We start from the raw sequence: 20,469 nt of genomic DNA on the forward strand, positions 1-20,469 counted from the left end.
ATTTTTAGATAACCCCTTGCCCCGGAAGTACAACTTATTCTTCCCTTGTTTTTTTTTTCTACTTTTATTTGCGCTTAAACTGAAATAGTCCAGCCCACCAGCGGCCGAGCGGTAAAGTCGCTGAACACTGGTAGTTCGGTCCGAGGTTCGAATCCCGCGAACGGGCTGGCTGCATGGGTGTTTTCGTGGTTTTCCCCATGTGTAACGTGTATACGAGCCAGTTTCCCTTAGAAAGTCCTCCACGAAAGGCATCCCTCCTCTTAGGCAGATAGCCCTAGTGTGCTTTGCCATAATTAAATACACCACTACACCTGAAATAGTCCAAGTCTTTTGACATTCGCTTTTGGATTGGGATTATTTCTCTTTGATCAGATTTCCGTTCTACTTTCGTTTCAGATTACCCGTTCTTAAGTATATATATTTCTTGAATCCAGTTTCTTATTTTTAATGATCCCAAAAAGTCTAGACTTTTATGCTAGGATTAAGAATGTTTATCAATTTCTGAAAAGTTTTGAATTTGGGCACTGGTAAGTTTAGTAATATTTTTGAAATAGCTTTCGATTCAAAACTGCTCAATTACTTGAAGTGTCATATTACGTAACGGTATCTGTAAAGCTTTAATTATACAAAGAATGTAAAAAAGAAGAATAAATAAAAGAATAAAGAAAGAAATCTATAAAAGAATATTAAAAAGTATTTTTAAAAAGAATTTTTCTCTCACTCAGGAACCGTAAGAATATTTTCTTAATACATACGACAGATCATATAAATCACTGTTTCTGAAAAGAAAAAAAAAGCAAATTTTTTTGGTTGTCAGCATTTTGATTAAATGCACACTGAAATTGTAAGTGAATTGGTTGATAGGAGAAATTGCAGTTCAGAGATATATTAAAGGGATAGATGTTGCATAATTATAACTCATAGAACAAATATCGGTCAACCGTTTCAGGAAGAAAACTGCTAAAATTAATTTGTTCGTTATAATGTCAGGAATTACGTGTAAAGATCTAGGGGAGTAAAGATGAACATCTAGGGTTGTAAAGATGAACAATTCGAGAGGTTATTCTGAAGTCCCATTTTTGATTGCTAAAACTGCTAGTCTTCATTTTTAAAAATATTTTTCTGCTACTGAATGTATGTCTGCTTTGCAGTTAAACCCATTTATCTCTATCCAAACAAAAGTAATCAAGAGAAAAATATTGCACAATATTAAGCATTCCGTATACATATCCTTGTATACCGTTTTGTTAACACTTTATCCATTATACACACGCAACAGACTGATTATTTGTGTGGGATTGTCTAAGATACTTCCCCGGTATTTTTAATGAGAATAAACGTTTGTAAAGGTATAAAACCGTACATACGTATGTGTATACTGCATTAGATTAGCAATGTGAATCAAGCTACAAATATAACGCTATTCATAACTGTATTTTGTTTGGGCATGTAAATTAAATATTTAACATATCAATGGTTTAGCAATTTATAAACATTTATCGTATTTCCGCGTGTGTAAGTGGATTTTCAAGTTTCATACTCCAAATACAACTTAATAACTGTACAAATTGTTCTTTTTAATATTTATTGGTTAATTAAGGAAGGTTAACCTCTTAACAATCACTCATAAACTGCAGAATCATTAGGTTTTAGTGAGTAAGAAAGGTGAAAAGTCAACCATGCTCTTGCCGGGAATGGAACTCAACAGCTTCATGTTGCTAACTGAATGCAATTACTATTACTATTGCACCATAACGGCAGTTATTAGAAATTCCAAAATTAAAGTAGTGAGGAATAATAATTCACCACATTTTAGTTCAAACATTAGTATAGAGTCATTAGCCATTTTGTCTGCAATAATCTTGAAAAAAATCAGCCATACCCTTGTGGAGAACCCAAATCTAGAGTTTCCAATTGCTGAATGAATGAATATGATAGGCACTATATATAGTAATAACTGTAATAGTTAGTGGAACATGTAAACAGTTCACATGATCGAAAACCCTGCTGCGTAGATGACTGGGCATTATGGCGTAATTGATGATCGGAATGGAATTTTAGAAGCACGAACAGCTTGATAGTTAAACATCATTTATTCTAGAATGACGAATTTGTTAATACATAACTGTCGAAGACTAAGAGTTCTAAACGTGCCCCATAATTTTAAATATGCAATTACATTTTAATTAATGGCGAATAGCTAGCACAGGCGGAGTGACAAGCTATCAGCACGCAGGCAAAGAGGCGAAAGAGAGGGAGACTACACAATTATTAGCTATTTACACAAGATAGGTGCACAAAGTACAGCTAATCTATGCTTGGTTAGTATTAGTTTTATTTGCCCCTTTTCAAGTAGCGTTACATAACACAGAATATTCTCAAATTTGGGAGAACAGATGAATTTAGGGGGAGATCATCAAATTTAAAATATTAATTTTGAGGTCGCCAATTATTTTCTTTAAAGCAGCTATCGTATTTTGTTATATCTTAAATATATATGTATCATGATTCCGGAACATAGAAGAGGAATTAGCTTCCAGTCGTCGTAGCTGAGTGTGAAGGCTTACAGATGAAGATAACCAGACATAAACTTGAAGAATTTCCAATCTTTACTTTCACACATATAAAATCATCTCCGTAGATGTTTATTCAATCATAATGAAATCTGATACATTTCTATAATTGAATCATAATGGAATATGATAAATTGCTATTTACATTGATTTTTAAAATTAAAACGCAGGCACTTTAGACGGAGAAGCAAAGCGAGGAGATATTAACAAGGTGGGAGCTAGCAGAAGAAGTGACGTAATTAACTGCCAGGGTTTTTTTATACCAGAGTAGGTGCGATTCTAAGAGATAAGCTATGATTGGTTAGTTATTAGTTTTGGTTACTCGTTTCAAGCAGCGTTACGTAATCTCAAAAGATCTCGAATTTGGGAGAACAAATGAATTTAGGGCGAGATCACCAAATCTAAAATGTTAACTTTGAGGTCGCCAATTATTTTTTAAAGCAGGTATCATATTTTATTATATCTTAAATATATACAACAAAAGGACATGAAAGGAATAAACAGAGAAAACAGCTTGCTAAACAGCGGAAAATTACAAGCTTGAAAGAAAAGTGTACATGTATTTTGCTTCTAATTTTTCTTTATGTCTGTGTTTCGCAATATAGTGGAGTAACACACATTTTTACCTCTGTGTTTTATATATATACAAGATTTTGCTTAGTCTTGCCCAGTACGATTTATAAGCAGTACTTGGCTCTTGAGATTTTGGCGACAAGAAGAAATTTCCTTCTAAAGCCTCCATAGCAATTGGTTTATCAGTTGAGACCAATACTATCACGTACGTCAGTACTGTCATCATTAAAACTTTCTGAATTCTTAAAAAAAATGTCCCAATATAGAGCATAGATCCTTATCAGCTCTTCGATCTCAGCGCTGTAATCATTGTTTGAAGAACCCCTCCAAGGAACACGATTTAAACAGGATTATTTATTTTCATTTTGAGTTATTTCTTTTCTATAGAAAAAGAATTCAGAATATTTTAGTCAAAACATAATTGACAGACCAATGCTCACTAATAGCCTCGTGCAAATGAAATTCGAGCAATTATACCTGTTAAGGAAAATGACGAGTGGGAAACTTTAACTATTTTTAACTATTTTTTTAAATAAACACTAACGAATATTAGATATTCGACAAATAATGCGTTAAATAGAGTGTTTGAATTCTGAATAAATAAAATAAAATGTTGATTTTAATGTTTTATTTGCATTATTGTCTTTACAGTCTTGTTTATGAAAAGAGCAACGCATTTTGGATTGGAGCCAATGATATGAGGTACGAGAACTGCTATGAGTGGACTGACGGTCAAGCCTTTGACTTCTACTGTAAGTGCTAAAAGTGTTTTATTTGAAAACACTATCTTGCAAAGTTTACTTTTGCAGCCGTAAATGCATTTTTTAATATTTATGTTTTTAATCTGTTTTAATATAGAAGTTTTGAGTTACGATGCAAGAAACTAAAACATTAGTATGGAGTTTTAAAGCTATTTTATGAATTTGCAAGATGATTTAACATCATGTTTGAAGAAAGTTAATATTTCAAATCAATCGTATTTATTTATTTTTAGTTTCAGAATCCAGTATTTGTCCCTTAAAACATAAATCATACTATACTAATTTATAATTGTTTTGCATCAGTCTTAGATCTGCCATTAAATTATGTCTATTCTCTTCGGCACTGAATGAGTCTTTTATACTATGTGACTTAAAGTTTTATTAGAGAATTAAATTTTCCCTTTGTTCCCTCTTTTCTTCATAAGAAAGGAAAAATTAATTAATTACTTAAGGATAAAAATAAAATCTAAAGTTAATAATTAATGTATAATATGACAATAGGAACTGTGGTCTAGATGAATGTAAACGTTTTAATATGAATTTCAAGAAATTTTTTCTCTGCGCTCAATGTTTGCTCTTTGCGTTTACTACTGAATTAAAAAAAATTCCAAATTTGGTTTATGAGTCTGAAGTACATTGCATAGCCCAAAGTCATCGCATGCTGGATTTCAGAATTTTTCGTAATGTCTAGAGAAATGCTTCAAAAGTTGTTCTGCAACTGCTTCAGATTAATGTAAATAATATGAGTGAACTCATTCTCTGCAGTACAAATTCATTCAAAAGTGCATGTAGGAGGCCAATAACTAAACGATTAAGGGAAAACACTTTTGGTCTTGCTGTATCATAGAAAACAGGAAATTATCTGTATCGTTCACAAACTATTTTACATAGCAAGTGCAAAGCTCATAGGCACTATGGGAAAACTCTTGTATTAATGACGTTTTCCTTTTATAAGGTTTGTTTTAAAATTGTTATTTTTCCCCATGCTTTGCATATAAAATGAGAATTTTCAATCAGCTTACGAAACGTGAGAAAACGTGAAACGTTTAAAAACTTTAGAAAGTTCAAGAGAAGTATTAAATTGATGTTTAAAATAAAAACAATGTATATTTGATGAGATATGAGGATTTAAAGAAAACTATTTTTTAACTGCGAATGAATGAAATGCATCAATAACTTTGATAACATATCCTCCATAAATGTCCAGAATTGCGTTGGGAGAAGGTATGAACCTAACAAACAATCGTCCACAATTACTGTTTGTTTGTATTTATTTGATTACTAGAAAGCAATTCGAAGGCTATCCGCCTAAGGGAGGGATGCCTTCGTGGAGGACATGCTAGAGGGAACTGCCTCGTATGCACGTTACACATGGGAAAAATCCATGAAAACGATGGATGTTCACATTTCACAAAGTAATTGATAGTATTACAATTACAGTAGTTACTAACATATATCTCGAGTAACTTAGGGATATCCATGTGATTCACACAAAAAATGGATGCGTGAAGTGAACAGATTTGGAGACAAAGGTGGAAAACTGGAGTCTCGACTTATTGACGGCATCTGTAAACCAAACTATATTTTCCAAAATAGAAGTATAACCTACAGCTCAATTTTGCCAGTATTATGCTTTTATAACTAAGCTGTTCAGAAAATGTAACATATTAAAGATAATGAAGAGACAGCAACTAATGTTTCTTTGAATTCATGTATCTGAACTAACTTCGCGAACCGCAGTTTAAGAAACACTGTTTCAGATTACAATGAAAAACTGATTAAGATTCCGCTGTAAGTATGTATTTGCACGTATTGTGCTTTCAAAAACTCATGAGAATGCTTTTAATTCATCTTTTCTTTCAGTTAAATGTAGTTAACAGACATTTAGAAACGAAACAGATATATTAGTCCTTGTGACGGCATGCAAGATAAGCGTGAGATCAGCCTCAAATTATTTTTGAAAAAACACTAATTTTAAAAAAGAGGAAAACACAAAATATTATTCATCTCATAGAATTGGAGTGTATAGTTGTCGGTGAATGGGGAGATGCAGCTCCGTTAAAAATCTACTGAGTTTTATAATCCATCTGTATCTTACTGTAGTTTTAGACCAAGAAAATAATCTGAGATATCATTCCTCACGGGTACGGCCCAAAGCAGAATCAAACCCCACAGGTAGTGTTCTAGTGCATTACGATGATGCATTTTCTGGTTGCTTTAATGTTTATCCGATTGGCTTCTGATTTGTTAGTGTTTCTAAACCTTTTATGGCTAATACACGTGAACCACATACACAGCAGCTAAGAAATCAAAAACTCAATCATTATCATAAGATATAGCGAAAATTTCTATTATATCTTTTTGAAACATAAACGAAGCTATATTAAATGGAAATTCTTAAATTTCAAAAGTAAGACTTGATTGCAGAAGCTTCAAGCTTCAAAAATATGTTTTATGATCATTATTTTAGATCTGCAAACTAATATACGCAAACAAGTGGGAATTGCTGACTGCTGATTTAATGCCTTAATGTTTTAATTCCATATAAAATTATTAGGTATGTGTGGATATAGTTAATGAATCCCACTGACATGTTTGCGAGGATATTAGAATCAGAAAGATAACTGGAAAGTTATTATGAAAATTTAATTAATAGCTTTTAAAATGAGATTGCTTGAATACTGTTATTAAAAATTAAAGGAAATCAACGGTATTCATTTAATGAGGTAATAAATTTGTAGAAGCAGCGTTATTTAATTTATTCAATTATCATTGGAAAGAGAAATTTTCAATCTAAACTCTTTACACATTACGTTCCTAACGGGTTTAAATTCTTCAGAAGATGGTTTATTGGTGACGAAATTGTTTGAAGTAATCTTTTAATGAATGCTTATAGAGTTCCTGGGACTTCATATAATAAGGTGTTTTAGAACTGTAGTTTTGTGCATGGAATTTCAAAAGTTAGCTTCTTAATAACTATATTTAAACAAAGAAAGGAATATTTATTCTTAACGTTGCATTTGAATACCTTAGATTCGAAATTTTAAACGCAGATTGGAGTTTGAAGATTTTAAGATTCTGTAAGTGCCGGGTAATTTTTGAGAGAAGTAATTCTTAAAAGACATTTATTTAAAACATTAATCTGAAGTAATTTATTAGATTAAAACCATTACAAATACTGTTGAGCGTTTTTATTCCATTTACTTTTTATTACAAGAAATGTAACTTCATATTTTACTGACTAATCATATTTAATTAACATTTCGGCAAACTAATATACGTAAACAAGTGGGAAATAAAAATGGAATTCTAGGCGTCAATCGTTGAGTTTAGAAAGGCTGATAAAATAAGAAATTACAATATATTTAATATATTTATATTTCAAGACATTCCCAATATTAATTACAATTACAAAACAATTACATGTTCAAAACGACTACCTGCTACGAAATGTTAGTGTTAGCTAGAGTTTGAAATCTGAACAACACATTCTATAAAATTCAGTAACAAATTGCGAAGAATTCACAGCAAATCTTTGTAATGAAAAATATGTTTAACTTCTAATGAAATATGTGTTAAACTTCTTAAATCAGTAAAATTTAGCATTACATTTAGCACTCTAGCAGCAACACAATATTAAATTTCATTATTAAATATGTTTCAAAAGTAATTTTTGTCTTTTTATGCTACTTATGAGTTATTATTTTGTTCGAAATTATCTTATTATTAAACATTTCTTCATAAGATTTAGCACTTAGTTATTTATGGCTTGTTTGTTTTTATTTTTATAATTATTGACCATTTCAAACTATTGATAATTGAATTATAGCCACAGATGCTTAAATTTGACTTGTTATGTTGGTTATTAAGCAAGGACTAGTTATCTGTTTATTTTCTATTCCAGTATAATTCATCGATCCTATTCGAATGTTCGAAAATTTCCGATAATTGTATTTTTCTGCAGGAGAAATGCCGTAATGACAATGCGAGAATTTTAACTTTTCTCTTGTTATATTTTATTGCTACAAAGCTTATACAATTAAAAATAAATTATTTTTATTTCCGCAAAAGAAAGTACAAAACACATTTTTCGAAAAAATTAAACGATTAAATTATATTTTTCCTAAATACAAAATCCCTTTCTACTTCAGCTAAAACAAAGCAATTAATTGAAATTAATTTTTACTTTTGTGGGCTCTGAAAAGTAGTGAACACATAATCTTCTAATTACGACTACTCTTCAAAAATTATTTTTCATTCGCGTGAAACAAAATGGTTACCTTTTCTTAAAAAACGAAAATTAAGTCTGAGCCCTCTTTGTTGATGTACATTAATAAAATTAAGGATACAGTACATAATATTAAGTACTTAGTTTCTAAAACACTTATAAATTTGAGGAAAAACTCTTAATCAAGGTAAAAGCTTTATTTTACTCAGATGTAAGCAAATGATCCGGGTAACTGCAATTTTAATGCATATTACATTTTTTATTTTCTAATTTTCATACGTTTTATAACTATCCTAAGAATACTGATCTATCATTTTTTTGTATATCCAATTAATATTTTATAACTTTCATTCTTACACGTTTAAAATTGTTGAACTCATTTTTATAAAATTAATTAAACTTAATTTCATAATTTTTATTTCTTAAGGTAATCAAACTCGCTCAAAAGATCCATTTTAGCTAAAAATAATTTTTTAAAAAAATTTTAAGGCCAAATGCTTAGCTATCAAAACCTAATTTTTTCCCTTGATATGTTGATTAAAAGTGCGTGCTTAAATAATATTAAGCATTTCAATATGTCTGAAGAATCTGCAAATTATTTTTATTATATATTTTCTCATTTGCGTTTGGAACGTGAATAGTTGCGTTTAGATATCATGTAACGTTAATTTGAAAAATTTTAATCCAATTTTTGATTAATTATTTTTATGATTTATGTTCACAGCAACCTTGATATCTCTAAACGTTCCTAATAGAATCATTTGAACCTTCCGCATACATAGTTTGAACATTATTACGCTTGATGTATAGTAAGAGTCAAAAATATTAACCAAATAGAATTTAAATTATATCATTTTTTCTTCAATAATATGTGTAGAGTAGTCATAATTAGAAGATTATATGTTCACTACTTTTCAGAGCCCACAAAAGTAAAAATTAATTTCAAATAATTGCTTTGTTTTAGTTGAAGTAGAAAGGGATTTTGTATTTAGGAAAAATATAATTTAATCGTTTAAATTTTTCGAAAAATGTGTTTTGTACTTTCTTTTTTTCTAAATTTTTTATCATTGACTACTATATTTAGACATACATTATTAGTGAATCAATAAAAAGCTTTTAGCTATGTGGAATGAGGAATACATTTCATCTTGTAATGCGGAAGTCACCAAAAAGTTCCTTCCTTCTATTTACCATAGACTGAATTCCGAGTCTTTCCTCTCGTTAAATTTTAAAGTGTCTCAGTTTTTATCTGGTCACGGTAAATTTGCAAGTTATCTGTTTCGTTTTAATCTACGATCAAACAATTTATGTGAATGTTCAAAAAGAGTTCCTCAGGATGTGGAACATTTGATTTTCTCGTGCCCTACATTTGATGGCCCTAGATTATGCTTACAGAACGATTTGAAAATGTTCGGAGTGACTTGGCCAGTGAACTTATCTGTTTTCGTGAAGTCCAGACTGCTGTTTTCTGCTTTTGTTCGCTTTATTTATGCATGTAATTTTTAATGTTTATTTATACATGTAACCTTTAATGTTCTAGTTAACTTACTTCTGTAAGCCCCGTGTTGTACATATGTGGTGCACGGGGAGTCTGTATGTTCTCAAAGGAAAAAAAAAAAAAAAATACATTCCATTTATTCTACTTCACATTATGCTTATGGTTAATATATATAACATAAAATCAAAAATATGTTTTTATGATCATTATTTTCTTGTCAATGATGGTTGACGTTTTTGTTAGTTTCGATCTAGAATTTTCAGTTTTTTGTATAAATTTCACAAAATAATAAATTTTTTTATCACTATTGCTGTGATTATATTTAAGTGTGAGGTCAGTCCAATAAAAAATCTCTTTACTTCAGAACTACAGCAAACATTTTTAAAAATGCTCTTCGAGCGAAGTCGGTTACCCCTTTGTATAAAAATCGTCAATATATAAGGCATTTTCTCTCTGCTTTCCGCATGCCTTCATGGTGTAATTAAAAGCATACTCCACGAGTATTCGAGAGGTCCAGGGCTCGAGTTTCGGTGAGTTTTCCCGCCTCCTACTTCCAAACAGCCTAATGACTCTAAAAGTGGCGCCCGAACTAAAAGAGATGATAATTCGTCACCACCAGGTTTTGGAGGTTGAGTCCTCTTGTCACCACTCTCCTATTAAAAATACGGGTATATAAGGTATCTCTCCCTTCTTTCCGCATGCCTTCATGGTGTAACTGGAAGCATAATCGACACTTATTTGAGAGGTCCGGGGTTCGAGTCGCGGCGAGGGCACTGCACATTTTTCACCTCTCCTGCTTCACAATAACCTAATGATTTTGCATGCAGTTATGACTGATTGAGCTTTAACGTATACAAATTCAGAGCTTTGAAGTCAAATGATTTAAATTACTTTTTAAAAATAACATTGTCATAATTTGTTATATGATCTTCAACTAATATCAGAGCAAACGAAGATAGCAGTTAATTATTTCCTTTTCACCGGGATACAGTTTTAGACAGTGGTTCTTTAAAACTTCAAATAATCTATGCTTCAAAAGCAGAAATAAGAAAAACAGCTTATTTTCATTTATTTGCTTTTTTTTCCCCCTCTCCACCGGTGTAAGCAAGTTTGCCTTTTGAATGCGCATTTGATCTTAACTGTAACCCAATTCAAAAAGAAGTGAAAGTAATAAAGTGGAAGAAAGGAATGTTCAATAAATATTTACTCACGAATTCTCTCGTTGACTTTTATCTCTTTGCGGCCATAATATAAATTTAACAGTTGTAAACAAAGCTGTTTATTCTTCTTGTTTTATTATTAGTGCTATCTAATGCACTTTGTGGTTGTTTTATGTATTTATCCTTTTTGAAAATGGCAGTCTTTTTTCTAAAGGTATTCTTAACTGCTTTATTTGATTGCAACAATTTATCGATTTCTGATTCAGGCTAAAATGTCTCATTAGGCACAAAATCTTCAGATTAAACACACAAAAAAAAAAAAAAAAAAAAGAAACTCTTGGCTTAATTGAACATCTTGCGAACTAGTTTCAGAAAATTATTAGCTCTTTGCGACCTAGTTTCTTTCAGAACAAACTGAAAAGTAATTTCTTTAACGTTTATTTAACTTTCTTTTCTCGGAGATGAATATTAGAGGTCTATCATATTTTAAAATAATTACTCTCCTTTTCATCAGAAATGTGACACTGTTATCACTTATTAGGAAAGCCAGTTTAAAAAAAAAAAAACTACATATAAATTTTTCCCCGATATGTAAATAAATATTAATTATTCCGTTGTTTTAACACTGCATTAATTTACATTAATTACACTAAAATAAAGTTTATATTTTCGTATATTTAAGTAAAGATATGCTTAAAATAATGAAAAGCTAATTTTTCTGTGGTCGAAAGATGACGAATGTCATGGAGAAGAATTTTTTACTTTAAAATATTTTTCACTTTAAATATGAATCATTTCTCTCCCAACTTTTATTTTTTAGAGCTTTTCACCACATACTATTTTTTAGATCATGAGAAGGATTTTGTTTAAAAATTTCCCGTGACAGAGTTTTCTTGTGATAGTTTAGCTTCTCAAGTGAGGAATATCAGCATCAAATTATTTACCTAAATATATTTGTTTTATTCTGTTATATTGATTAAAATGAATTAATTCAACATGTTAGTTGTTTTTGCTTCATTCTAGAACGAATTGCGTTCGTTATGCGAGACTCCTCTGTACTTGAATCTGTAAATAGTAAGTAACTAAACAATAGGCATGGAGAAAAGTTGCAATGAAGATGAATCGGAGATAATGTTGTTATAAATTCAATGCGCGAAAAAGTTATTACGTTACAGATCATGCAGTAAAAGTCAGATAGACCTTAAACTGATTTAAAAATTAATGTACATCTTACTTTGGTTATGCTGACAACGCTAATTTTAATTCCACTTAGAAGACCCTACATATATTTCTATATAACAGAATTGGAGAATTTTTTTAATTGTGTCCTCAGAACTGTTAACGTGGAAGATTCTCAGCCCAGAGGCAAGCAAAATTACTTTGTAATTTTAGGATCACAGTAGGATCATACCTACTGTGATGGCAAGCCTTAACTTTTTTCACTGTAAATTCCATTTCGACAGTGGCAGCCGACGTTGGCTAAAGAGACTGTGATAGACCGGTTTGAAGTTCATTCACTCGTTTTTCCCCTAGCTTAACTTTGAGATGTGTTCTACGGAAGAGTAATTTAAGGCTGTAAGACTATAAGGTACTTCTCCCGCTTTCCTAGCGTGCCTTCGTGGTGTAGTGGTTCTGCACGCTGGGCCGGTATTCCAGAGGTCCTTGGTTCGATTCCCGGCGAAGGCGTTTGCTAGTTTTCATATTTTCTGCCCCTAAAAAAATCCTAATGACTCTACTAGACACGTCGGGTAATTTTGTTTCCAAGGCCATTCGGCACTACTACGTCCGCTGAAAAGTCCTCGTGCTTCTTCATGTGATTATTTATTCTGCATACCTGTGAACGAGATTGCCAATTTCGTAAAACAAATCGGGCATTTTGTTCATTCTTATCAAGTCTTTTAATTCCTGCTAGCATGACATCGAAGTTTTAATAAGTGAATTATTGAGATGTTTCAAGATTGCATCCGATAAGAATTTTTCTTCCAAGGCCATTCGTCATCGCCAATTCCGCTGACAATTCCTCCTGCTTCTTCATATGAAATTTATCTTTCATACCTGTGAACGAAAATGACAGTTTTGCAGAAAATAGCATTTAACAAGTGAAATTTGCGATGTTTCAAGATTTCCATTTATCCTTTTTATGAAGCTCTACGATGAACTGGCGAAAGGGATTACAACTGGAGTTATGTAAACTCCTTGTGACCAAATTTTTGCAAATATTTCTGTTACAGCTCTAGGGTTGAAATAAACAAGTGTTTCACAGGTAAAATATGTGTTGAGTGTATTTTGTTACTATGCATGTGTAAATCAATGTCATTTTTCTTACTTTTAGGTTATTAAGGCACACCAGAGTATATCTTAATATTCTTCCATTCGCTTTATTCCTACAGCAGCGTAGATAATTAATTAGATTATCTACCCTTTAACTGTTTCACTAGCATTTTCTCTACCCCGACTCTCAACTCTAGCATGTTTGATAATCTCTTCCTTTTGGTTTATTACTGAATTAAATTCTTAACAACTACTTTAAATGTGCATAATGATGATCCGTGATCATCACCCGTGATCTCTGCATCCGTGATGATCCGTCAGTCAAGCGACTTATTGGTCATCTTAATTTGTCAGAGAAATAAATATAACACAGGAGAACGTTTAAAATAAATTCTATTCGTTCGTCAGTCTAACTGTTAGACAACCTGCATAATCGCAGAAATCGAATTCCATAGCTTGTGGTGATAGCAGAAACTAAAATTCTAAAATGTTAAATTCACAAAGTAAAACGCGGGTTATGACTTAGAGCTTCAAACATACACTAGCAGCTATGGTGACTCTGCTCTTAAATATATTATATTAATTTACATCCTGTTGGGAGCCGCTGGAAATAGAAGTAGCAGTAAAGACTAAATGTAACTGGTTAACATAAATAAAACCTTATGTCTGAAATGTGTTAAACCTGAACATATAGCACTGGAATTGAAAAATGAAGATTTGCGACTCGTTTGGAAATTATACGATGGCATTCTGCGGAAATGTTTTCGAAGTAAATTTCTTTGATTCTAAAAATGCAAAGCAGTTAAAAAATAAAACATATCATTAAAGAATAACTTAGAATGTTTAAAAAACAAAATGCTACAATTTTTTTTTTTTTTTAAATTCAGATGTCAATAAACTACCCAACTGATTTTAAAATAATACTTTTTCGAGAAAATTTACGAAATTCGAGAAATGTAGTACTTAAACTAAATTGCAGTTTAGAAATTCATTTTTATTTTGCCTCACAAATAATCTGCTAATGGGAAATGATTATTTTTGATGAAGATGATTATTTCTGTAGTTCTGAATGCTCTAAGCAGGAAAAATTTCGTATAATGGAATACTGTAAGCATAATAAATATGGAAGACTTTGAAAAATCATCCATTCTGGCAATTCTATATGTTTGGTGATTACAGACTGCAGAAGCTGTGTATAAATTTCATTTGAGAACTATTCTTTGGTTATCATTTTCCCGCCCCGTACCTGCACAAACCAGCCAAAACATTATGACCATCCTTCCATTTTTCAATGAATTCGTCTGGATGACGTGGAGGACACGTGATTGAGTGGATATTGAATTTAACTCCAGCTGGAGAAGGTAAGGAATCATTTATTTTTTCTACTCAAAATCAAGCAGCATTCCGGAGCCAGCACTTGGGAAGGTGACCAAACGCGTGACCGATGCCCGCGAATCAGTACACTTTCCTATGTTTCTCTCATCTGACTAATTGGCTCCCAGTATAACGGCACATTTTAACTACACATACATGATTTACCTTCCCGTTCATGGCATTTTCACTTACACTGGCCTGGGCTACCTCTACAGAATCTTCTTGCAATTTCTTATCAAGGTATTCCTGTGAAGCACTGTATGATATGTCTTCCTAACCAGGGTTATTTGAGGTGCCTGTAATAGCAGGATATAATTTCTGCTGAAACAGGCATATCAAAAGTATCAATGTGTCAGAGTAAGCAATAATTCTTGCACTTACTTTGACGAGTGATGGAAAAGGCTGCTGATCTAAGCGAATTTGATATGGGACAGTTTGTAATGGTCCAAAGACTCGGAACGAGTATCTTCCAATCTGCACGACTAGTAAGGTTGTTCACTATCTGCCAGTGGTAGTGTTTATGCAAATTGGATAAATGACGGTGAAACCAGCAGTAGACGCCAAGGTGTTGGACGTCCACACATCATCAAAGAAAAAGGACGTCGGAAACTGTACCACACATAGTACAGTAAAATCGACGCCAGGCAATGGCTCAGAAGACACCTCAATACAATGCAGGTCCAAATGCAAGTCTTTCGGAACACACAGTTCAGCGGACTCTGAATATCGCACAGAGCAGCAGACGTTTCACTCGTGTGCCTCTGCTGACCAAGTGGCATTGTCAACTACGCCTGAGGAGATCGAGACTAGACCATGGATAAATGGAAAACAGTTGCCTGGTCGAATGAATCACGATATCATATTCATTACGTCGATGGTCGTATCAAAATGCGCTGTATTCCAGGAGAATACTTGCTCTCTCCTGTGCAGAAAGTCATGCACAGGCTGTTGATGGCGGTTTTACGCTATGGAGGACGGTCTCATAGGCAGCTGTGGGACCCTTAGCTGTGGTAAAACAGACCATGAAAGCTTCTGACTATCTTAACATAACTGCAGATCATTTGCACCTTTACACGGTGTCTGTCCCAACTGGAAATGGGATCTTCCAGCAGGTTTGGTTTGGTTTGTGTGATTATGGCAAAGCCTCAAAGGCTATCTTTCAAAGGGGAGGGATGCCTTCGTGGAGGACTTTCTAAGGGAAACTGGCTGGTATACACGTTACACATGGGAAAACACGAAAAAGGCCCACGCAGCTAGCCTGTTCGCGGGATTCGAACCTCTGACCGAACTAGCAACGTTCAGCGAGAGCACATGTGGATGTCATTGACCGGCAGCTCAGAGCTCAAATACCACCATGTCGGAATATGTCGACTTTGTGTGGCTGCTTAGACATTCGGTTCACCTGCTTCCAGTCATCTACCAAGAAATTGTACCATGCATGAGAAGGCGAGTTGCACTATTTTGCAGCCTAAAGTTCGCACAGCAAATTATTGATTAGATCGTCATAATATTTTAGCTTTTTAGTGCATTTTATGACCTAATTTAATGGCGAGAATCCTCGTTTCTACCTATTAGGAAAGCTTTTACTGTATTGCGCCATTAATTTCGATTCCAATTACCACATTTACGTGATTTTATCTACTCGTCAAAAGGACGTTATTAAGTATTTCTTCGATCATAATCTGAAATTTTCTATCCGGGAAGTTATACTATGCATATAATTGTTTCGTAACTATCGTATATAATGCAAAAAATAAAAGGACTCGAAGAAATTTAAAACTGTTTTGTGTAGTATCTTAGAGCCCCGATTAATCGAGCATTTGTCTTCTACCAGGCAGATATGCAGATGTAGAGCATTGCTATAATGTGTAGTATTATAAACCTTCATAAACCGAATATTCGTCCCATCCTAAATAGCACTTATTTTAAGCAGGAAGCATTTACTGCTGACATTTTATGCAGATCCGATTGAAGAACATTGCGGTGATTAAAAAGGAACAGTTCCGAAGAAAAAGGTTCTGAAAAACATTTTTATGGAAATTAAAAGCCAAGGAAATTTGTGGCAAAACGTTTTATTGATTTTATAGGTTTCCAACTACAGTATGAAAGAAAGCCTTCATATTAAAATACAGCTACAGTTATTCAGAATTTTATTGCTAAAATTATTAATCTGTTAACAATATAGTAAATTACGTACTACAAATAACCCGGAAATGCGTAATTTTGATTAATTTTATTTCACCTGCTTAAAGAAAAAGGTTCGCATGTCGTACGCTAAATAGTACTATTGGTTTAGCTATTTAATTACACACGTAGTAAGCTGCACAGCTACACTTAATTCTTTTTTGTGATTTTAAATTTGTAGAGTCATTAGGTTTTTTTTTCTGAAGCAGGAAACCTGAAAATGTGCAATGCCTTCACCGGGACTCGAACGCTTCACCTCAAGAATACGCGCCGAGTATGCTTCCAATTACACCAATATTTACTGCAATGCATGCAATCCAATTACATGCATTCAGAAAGGAAGGAGAAATACCTTATATACTCCCTCTTTTAAAAGGCGACTGGGAATTAGGAGACCAACCGTCTAATTCTGGTGGTGACGACTTATCGTCCACTACCTTTAAGTTCGGGGGCTACTTGTAAAGTCATTAAGTTTCTTTGAAGCAGGAGATGTGAACAATGAGCAATGCCCTCTCCGGGTCTCGAGCCCCGGACTTCTCGATTACGCTTCGAGTATGCTTCCAATAACACCACGAAGCCATGGGGAAAGGAGGGAGAAAATACCTTCTAAATTTTCATATAATCTTTTCTAGACCTTCCTTCATTATTTTTGCCTCTTCATTTATGATGAAGCAAGTTCTTCAGTTTTGTTAATTATTTTTGTATTTATTCAAATAAATTTGAAATATCACAGGAGAAAAAGTTTCCTTTCCGGGATTCAAATAATAATTAAATATTATAAAAATTAAGCGTTTTAAAAATCAGTCGTGCAGAAACTGAAAGAAGAATAGAGTGTGGTGTGATCTTGACCGTATGCATTAAACAAAAAGCCAGAAAAGCACAATTTGTCCTTTGCCTCTGAAGTAGTGGACGTGATCTGATATCTTGATGCTTAACTTTTCCTCAAACTGTGCTTTCTAAAGGTCACGTGTTTTCTGCGTAAATCATTCACAAAAGGAAGGTAGCAACTAATGAATATCACCACGTATGTAAAACATTTCAAACTATATTTGGATGAGAATTTTGAAAACATAATATGAACGCTGATTCTAAAATTTCTATGAAGTAATGAGTAAGGAATGGATTTTTATCAGACGTACATTCATTTCAAAATCTTGAAGCAGAGTGATGGATTATAGTCAAAACCTTTAATACGACCTAAAAAATAATTGCCATATAATAATTGCCATAATATACATGTAGCAAAGTACTTGTGTGTGAGTTCGTATAGAAACCGAAATTATTTGGGAAAAAAGTTAAAGTAAATAATCCTCTCAAAATCGAACTTACAATTGCTGAAATCAAACGCATTATAAGAGTTAAAAAATTAAGGAAAACAATCTGTCTAACTAACGTACATATGACTGACAGTGTGATTTCACCCCAGTCCTGGAGATAAAACTAAAGCTCTAAATTACACAGCAGGTTCATCATGCAAAACGAATTGCGTGGCAATACTACTTTATGCTAAATTTTGAAGAAACACTAGAAAAGCCATCTAGTGGTAAGCTCTTGTGATTTCCTGCTGAGTCATTTTTAAAGCGGAGAATGCAAGTCATGCCTTTAAAGAGCTTAGAGAAATTGACGGTAATAAGAGTCCATCCTTATTACCGTCTCCTATTACCGTATATACCGTTATCCTTATTACCGTATATACCGTAACTATATACCGTTATCCTTATTACCGTTATCCTTTATAGGATCAACCCAGCGGAATAGGTGTACGTGCTAGATCAATTGTTGTTCCGGGATATTTCAAAGGCCATTTACAAAATAAGTATGAAGGAGCTTAGTTTAGCGCAAGAATTGTCAAAAATCACGTATATGCTAACATTTTCAGTAGCAAAATCAGTCGCACAGGAAATGTTGCTACGTGTGATAGAGAAATGCTCACTATGTCGGCGAATATTAACAGAAAGTTTTTACATACAAATATACAATGAAGTAGATGGCAAGCATGCTAAATATTCTACTTATAGAATTGCTCTCTGCATAATAATCCTTTCTGCATCACGTTAGATTCTCAGAGATTTGCGTTTAGAGAATTTTAATCGCCTCATTTATTTCTGAAAAATGTTATTTCTTTCTAATTTTGCAAATCTTTACAACTTCTTAATTTCGCACTTTCATCACATCTCTCGGGTTCTGAGAAAGTAGTGTTTAATTACCAAATTTCAGTTCTAGGGATGGTATTGTCATGTTCATTTGGCAACTCATAGTCACTTCAACATATCAAATGTCTCATCTTTTATGTGTCTTCATTCAAAAATTGCCTGAGACTGGCCATCTTGTTCATCATTGTCTTTACAGATTTAGAGTAGTTTCTATTTAAAGTTCTGCAACACTATAAAGATAATTCTTGGAGCTAAAATTGGTAAACTCTATAGAGACTGAGAATATTATACATTTCGCAACTCATACTGTTGAAACCATATAATTTAGAGCTGACTAAGAAGAAGAATAAGTCATAGAGTAAGAGAATTCTATGTATCATCGGTGGATAAAAGGCATTTTATTCAAGTAAATGCATCTATTGACAGTTCTAACAGAGTGTATCTTGGATGAAGGCCAGCTGTTCAAGAGATTTCATCTCGCAGTCTGTTTGAAACACACTAATAAATAGAACAAATTTCAAAAATATTCACAAGGACGTAACTATAAAATATACTTCTGCTAACAATACCTAGATTGTATGTAATTGAAATTATAATATCAAATAACTATAAACTACCGCATTTTCCTAGCTGGACTGTCGACTTATAAGTGTTTAGCACATCCAAGTAGCAGTAGAAGGTACTTGATTCGAATTCTGAAGAGTATATAGTTTATTGTGAAATTTCCCAGTTCCAACAGAGACCACTAACATAGTTTATGCGCCCTGTAGCCGAATATATGCTATATGGCTTCATAAATATCTTTAATGAACTACACTATTAGTGTGATTGTTTAGAAAATTCTGAAATACTAAATTAAAATAAAAATATTAATTAATCATAAATCGTATATGTGTTATAAAAAGGTAATTATCAAGTAGCACATATATTATCTATAATTTGCTCAGTTTCGTTAACATACGCACCGCAGTGTTGCTATTTGAAAAGTGTATTAAAAATCTATTGTTCCAAGACTGGCAAGAAGGAGAACAGGTGATTTATTATAAAAAAGATATACTGCAAGACTGATAACAGCTGTGAGAATCATTTTCATGCCACGTTATGCTGTTAATTTTTGAGGCAGCCTAACATGATATAATGTGACGGATGCAAACACATAAACACATTAATTGAGTCTAAAATCAAGTTAGGCAATACTTTAGTTTCCATAAGACTTACTATGTAATTATGATACCATTACTCGCCGAACGAGTACTAATTTAGAAGTCAAACAACAAAAATCAGCGTTATATTTTCAAATTTTCACAGGACTGGTTTCGATGGTTTCACCGAACCACCATCCTCATCTGCGCAAATGAACTAAAATAAGAAAGACTGAACAGGAGTTAAGCTACTGGCGCCACCTGTTGATAAAACGAGAATTAAAACAAAATTTCTTTAAAGGCTGAAGGCAAAGATTGATTGGAATTAGGGTCTTTAACTAGAACAGAAAGATTTTTTTTTAATCTGAATTGCCTCTAGAAAATATAATTCACCAATGGAAGATGTTTTTGGAATAATTTTGCTGCAGAAAAATTGAAAGTGTGATTTTCGAACTAACAATACTGGGCAACACAAGACTTCTGTGTTTCATGTTTTCTAACATATGCCTCATGTTTTTAACGCGAAATTTTAAGGCTCTCTTAGTTTGACCA

At 32.8% G+C, this 20,469-nt stretch overlaps 1 protein-coding gene across 2 annotated transcripts in view; it reads left to right on the forward strand.

The window, feature by feature from the left end:
- Positions 1-20,469, forward strand: part of LOC118198260 (uncharacterized) — a 324,065-nt gene that overhangs the window by 184,715 nt on the left and 118,881 nt on the right. For both annotated transcript variants that reach the window (XM_085809850.1, XM_085809851.1), the window contains exon 8: positions 3,798-3,898. In XM_085809850.1, the coding sequence (XP_085665976.1) occupies positions 3,798-3,898 (101 nt within the window). The remainder of the gene's footprint in view (positions 1-3,797; positions 3,899-20,469) is intronic.

Source organism: Stegodyphus dumicola, chromosome X2, assembly GCF_044657685.1.
Source record: "Stegodyphus dumicola isolate Sdum_Otavi_A_Nest chromosome X2, ASM4465768v1".
In the NCBI taxonomy this organism is placed as follows: domain Eukaryota; kingdom Metazoa; phylum Arthropoda; class Arachnida; order Araneae; family Eresidae; genus Stegodyphus; species Stegodyphus dumicola.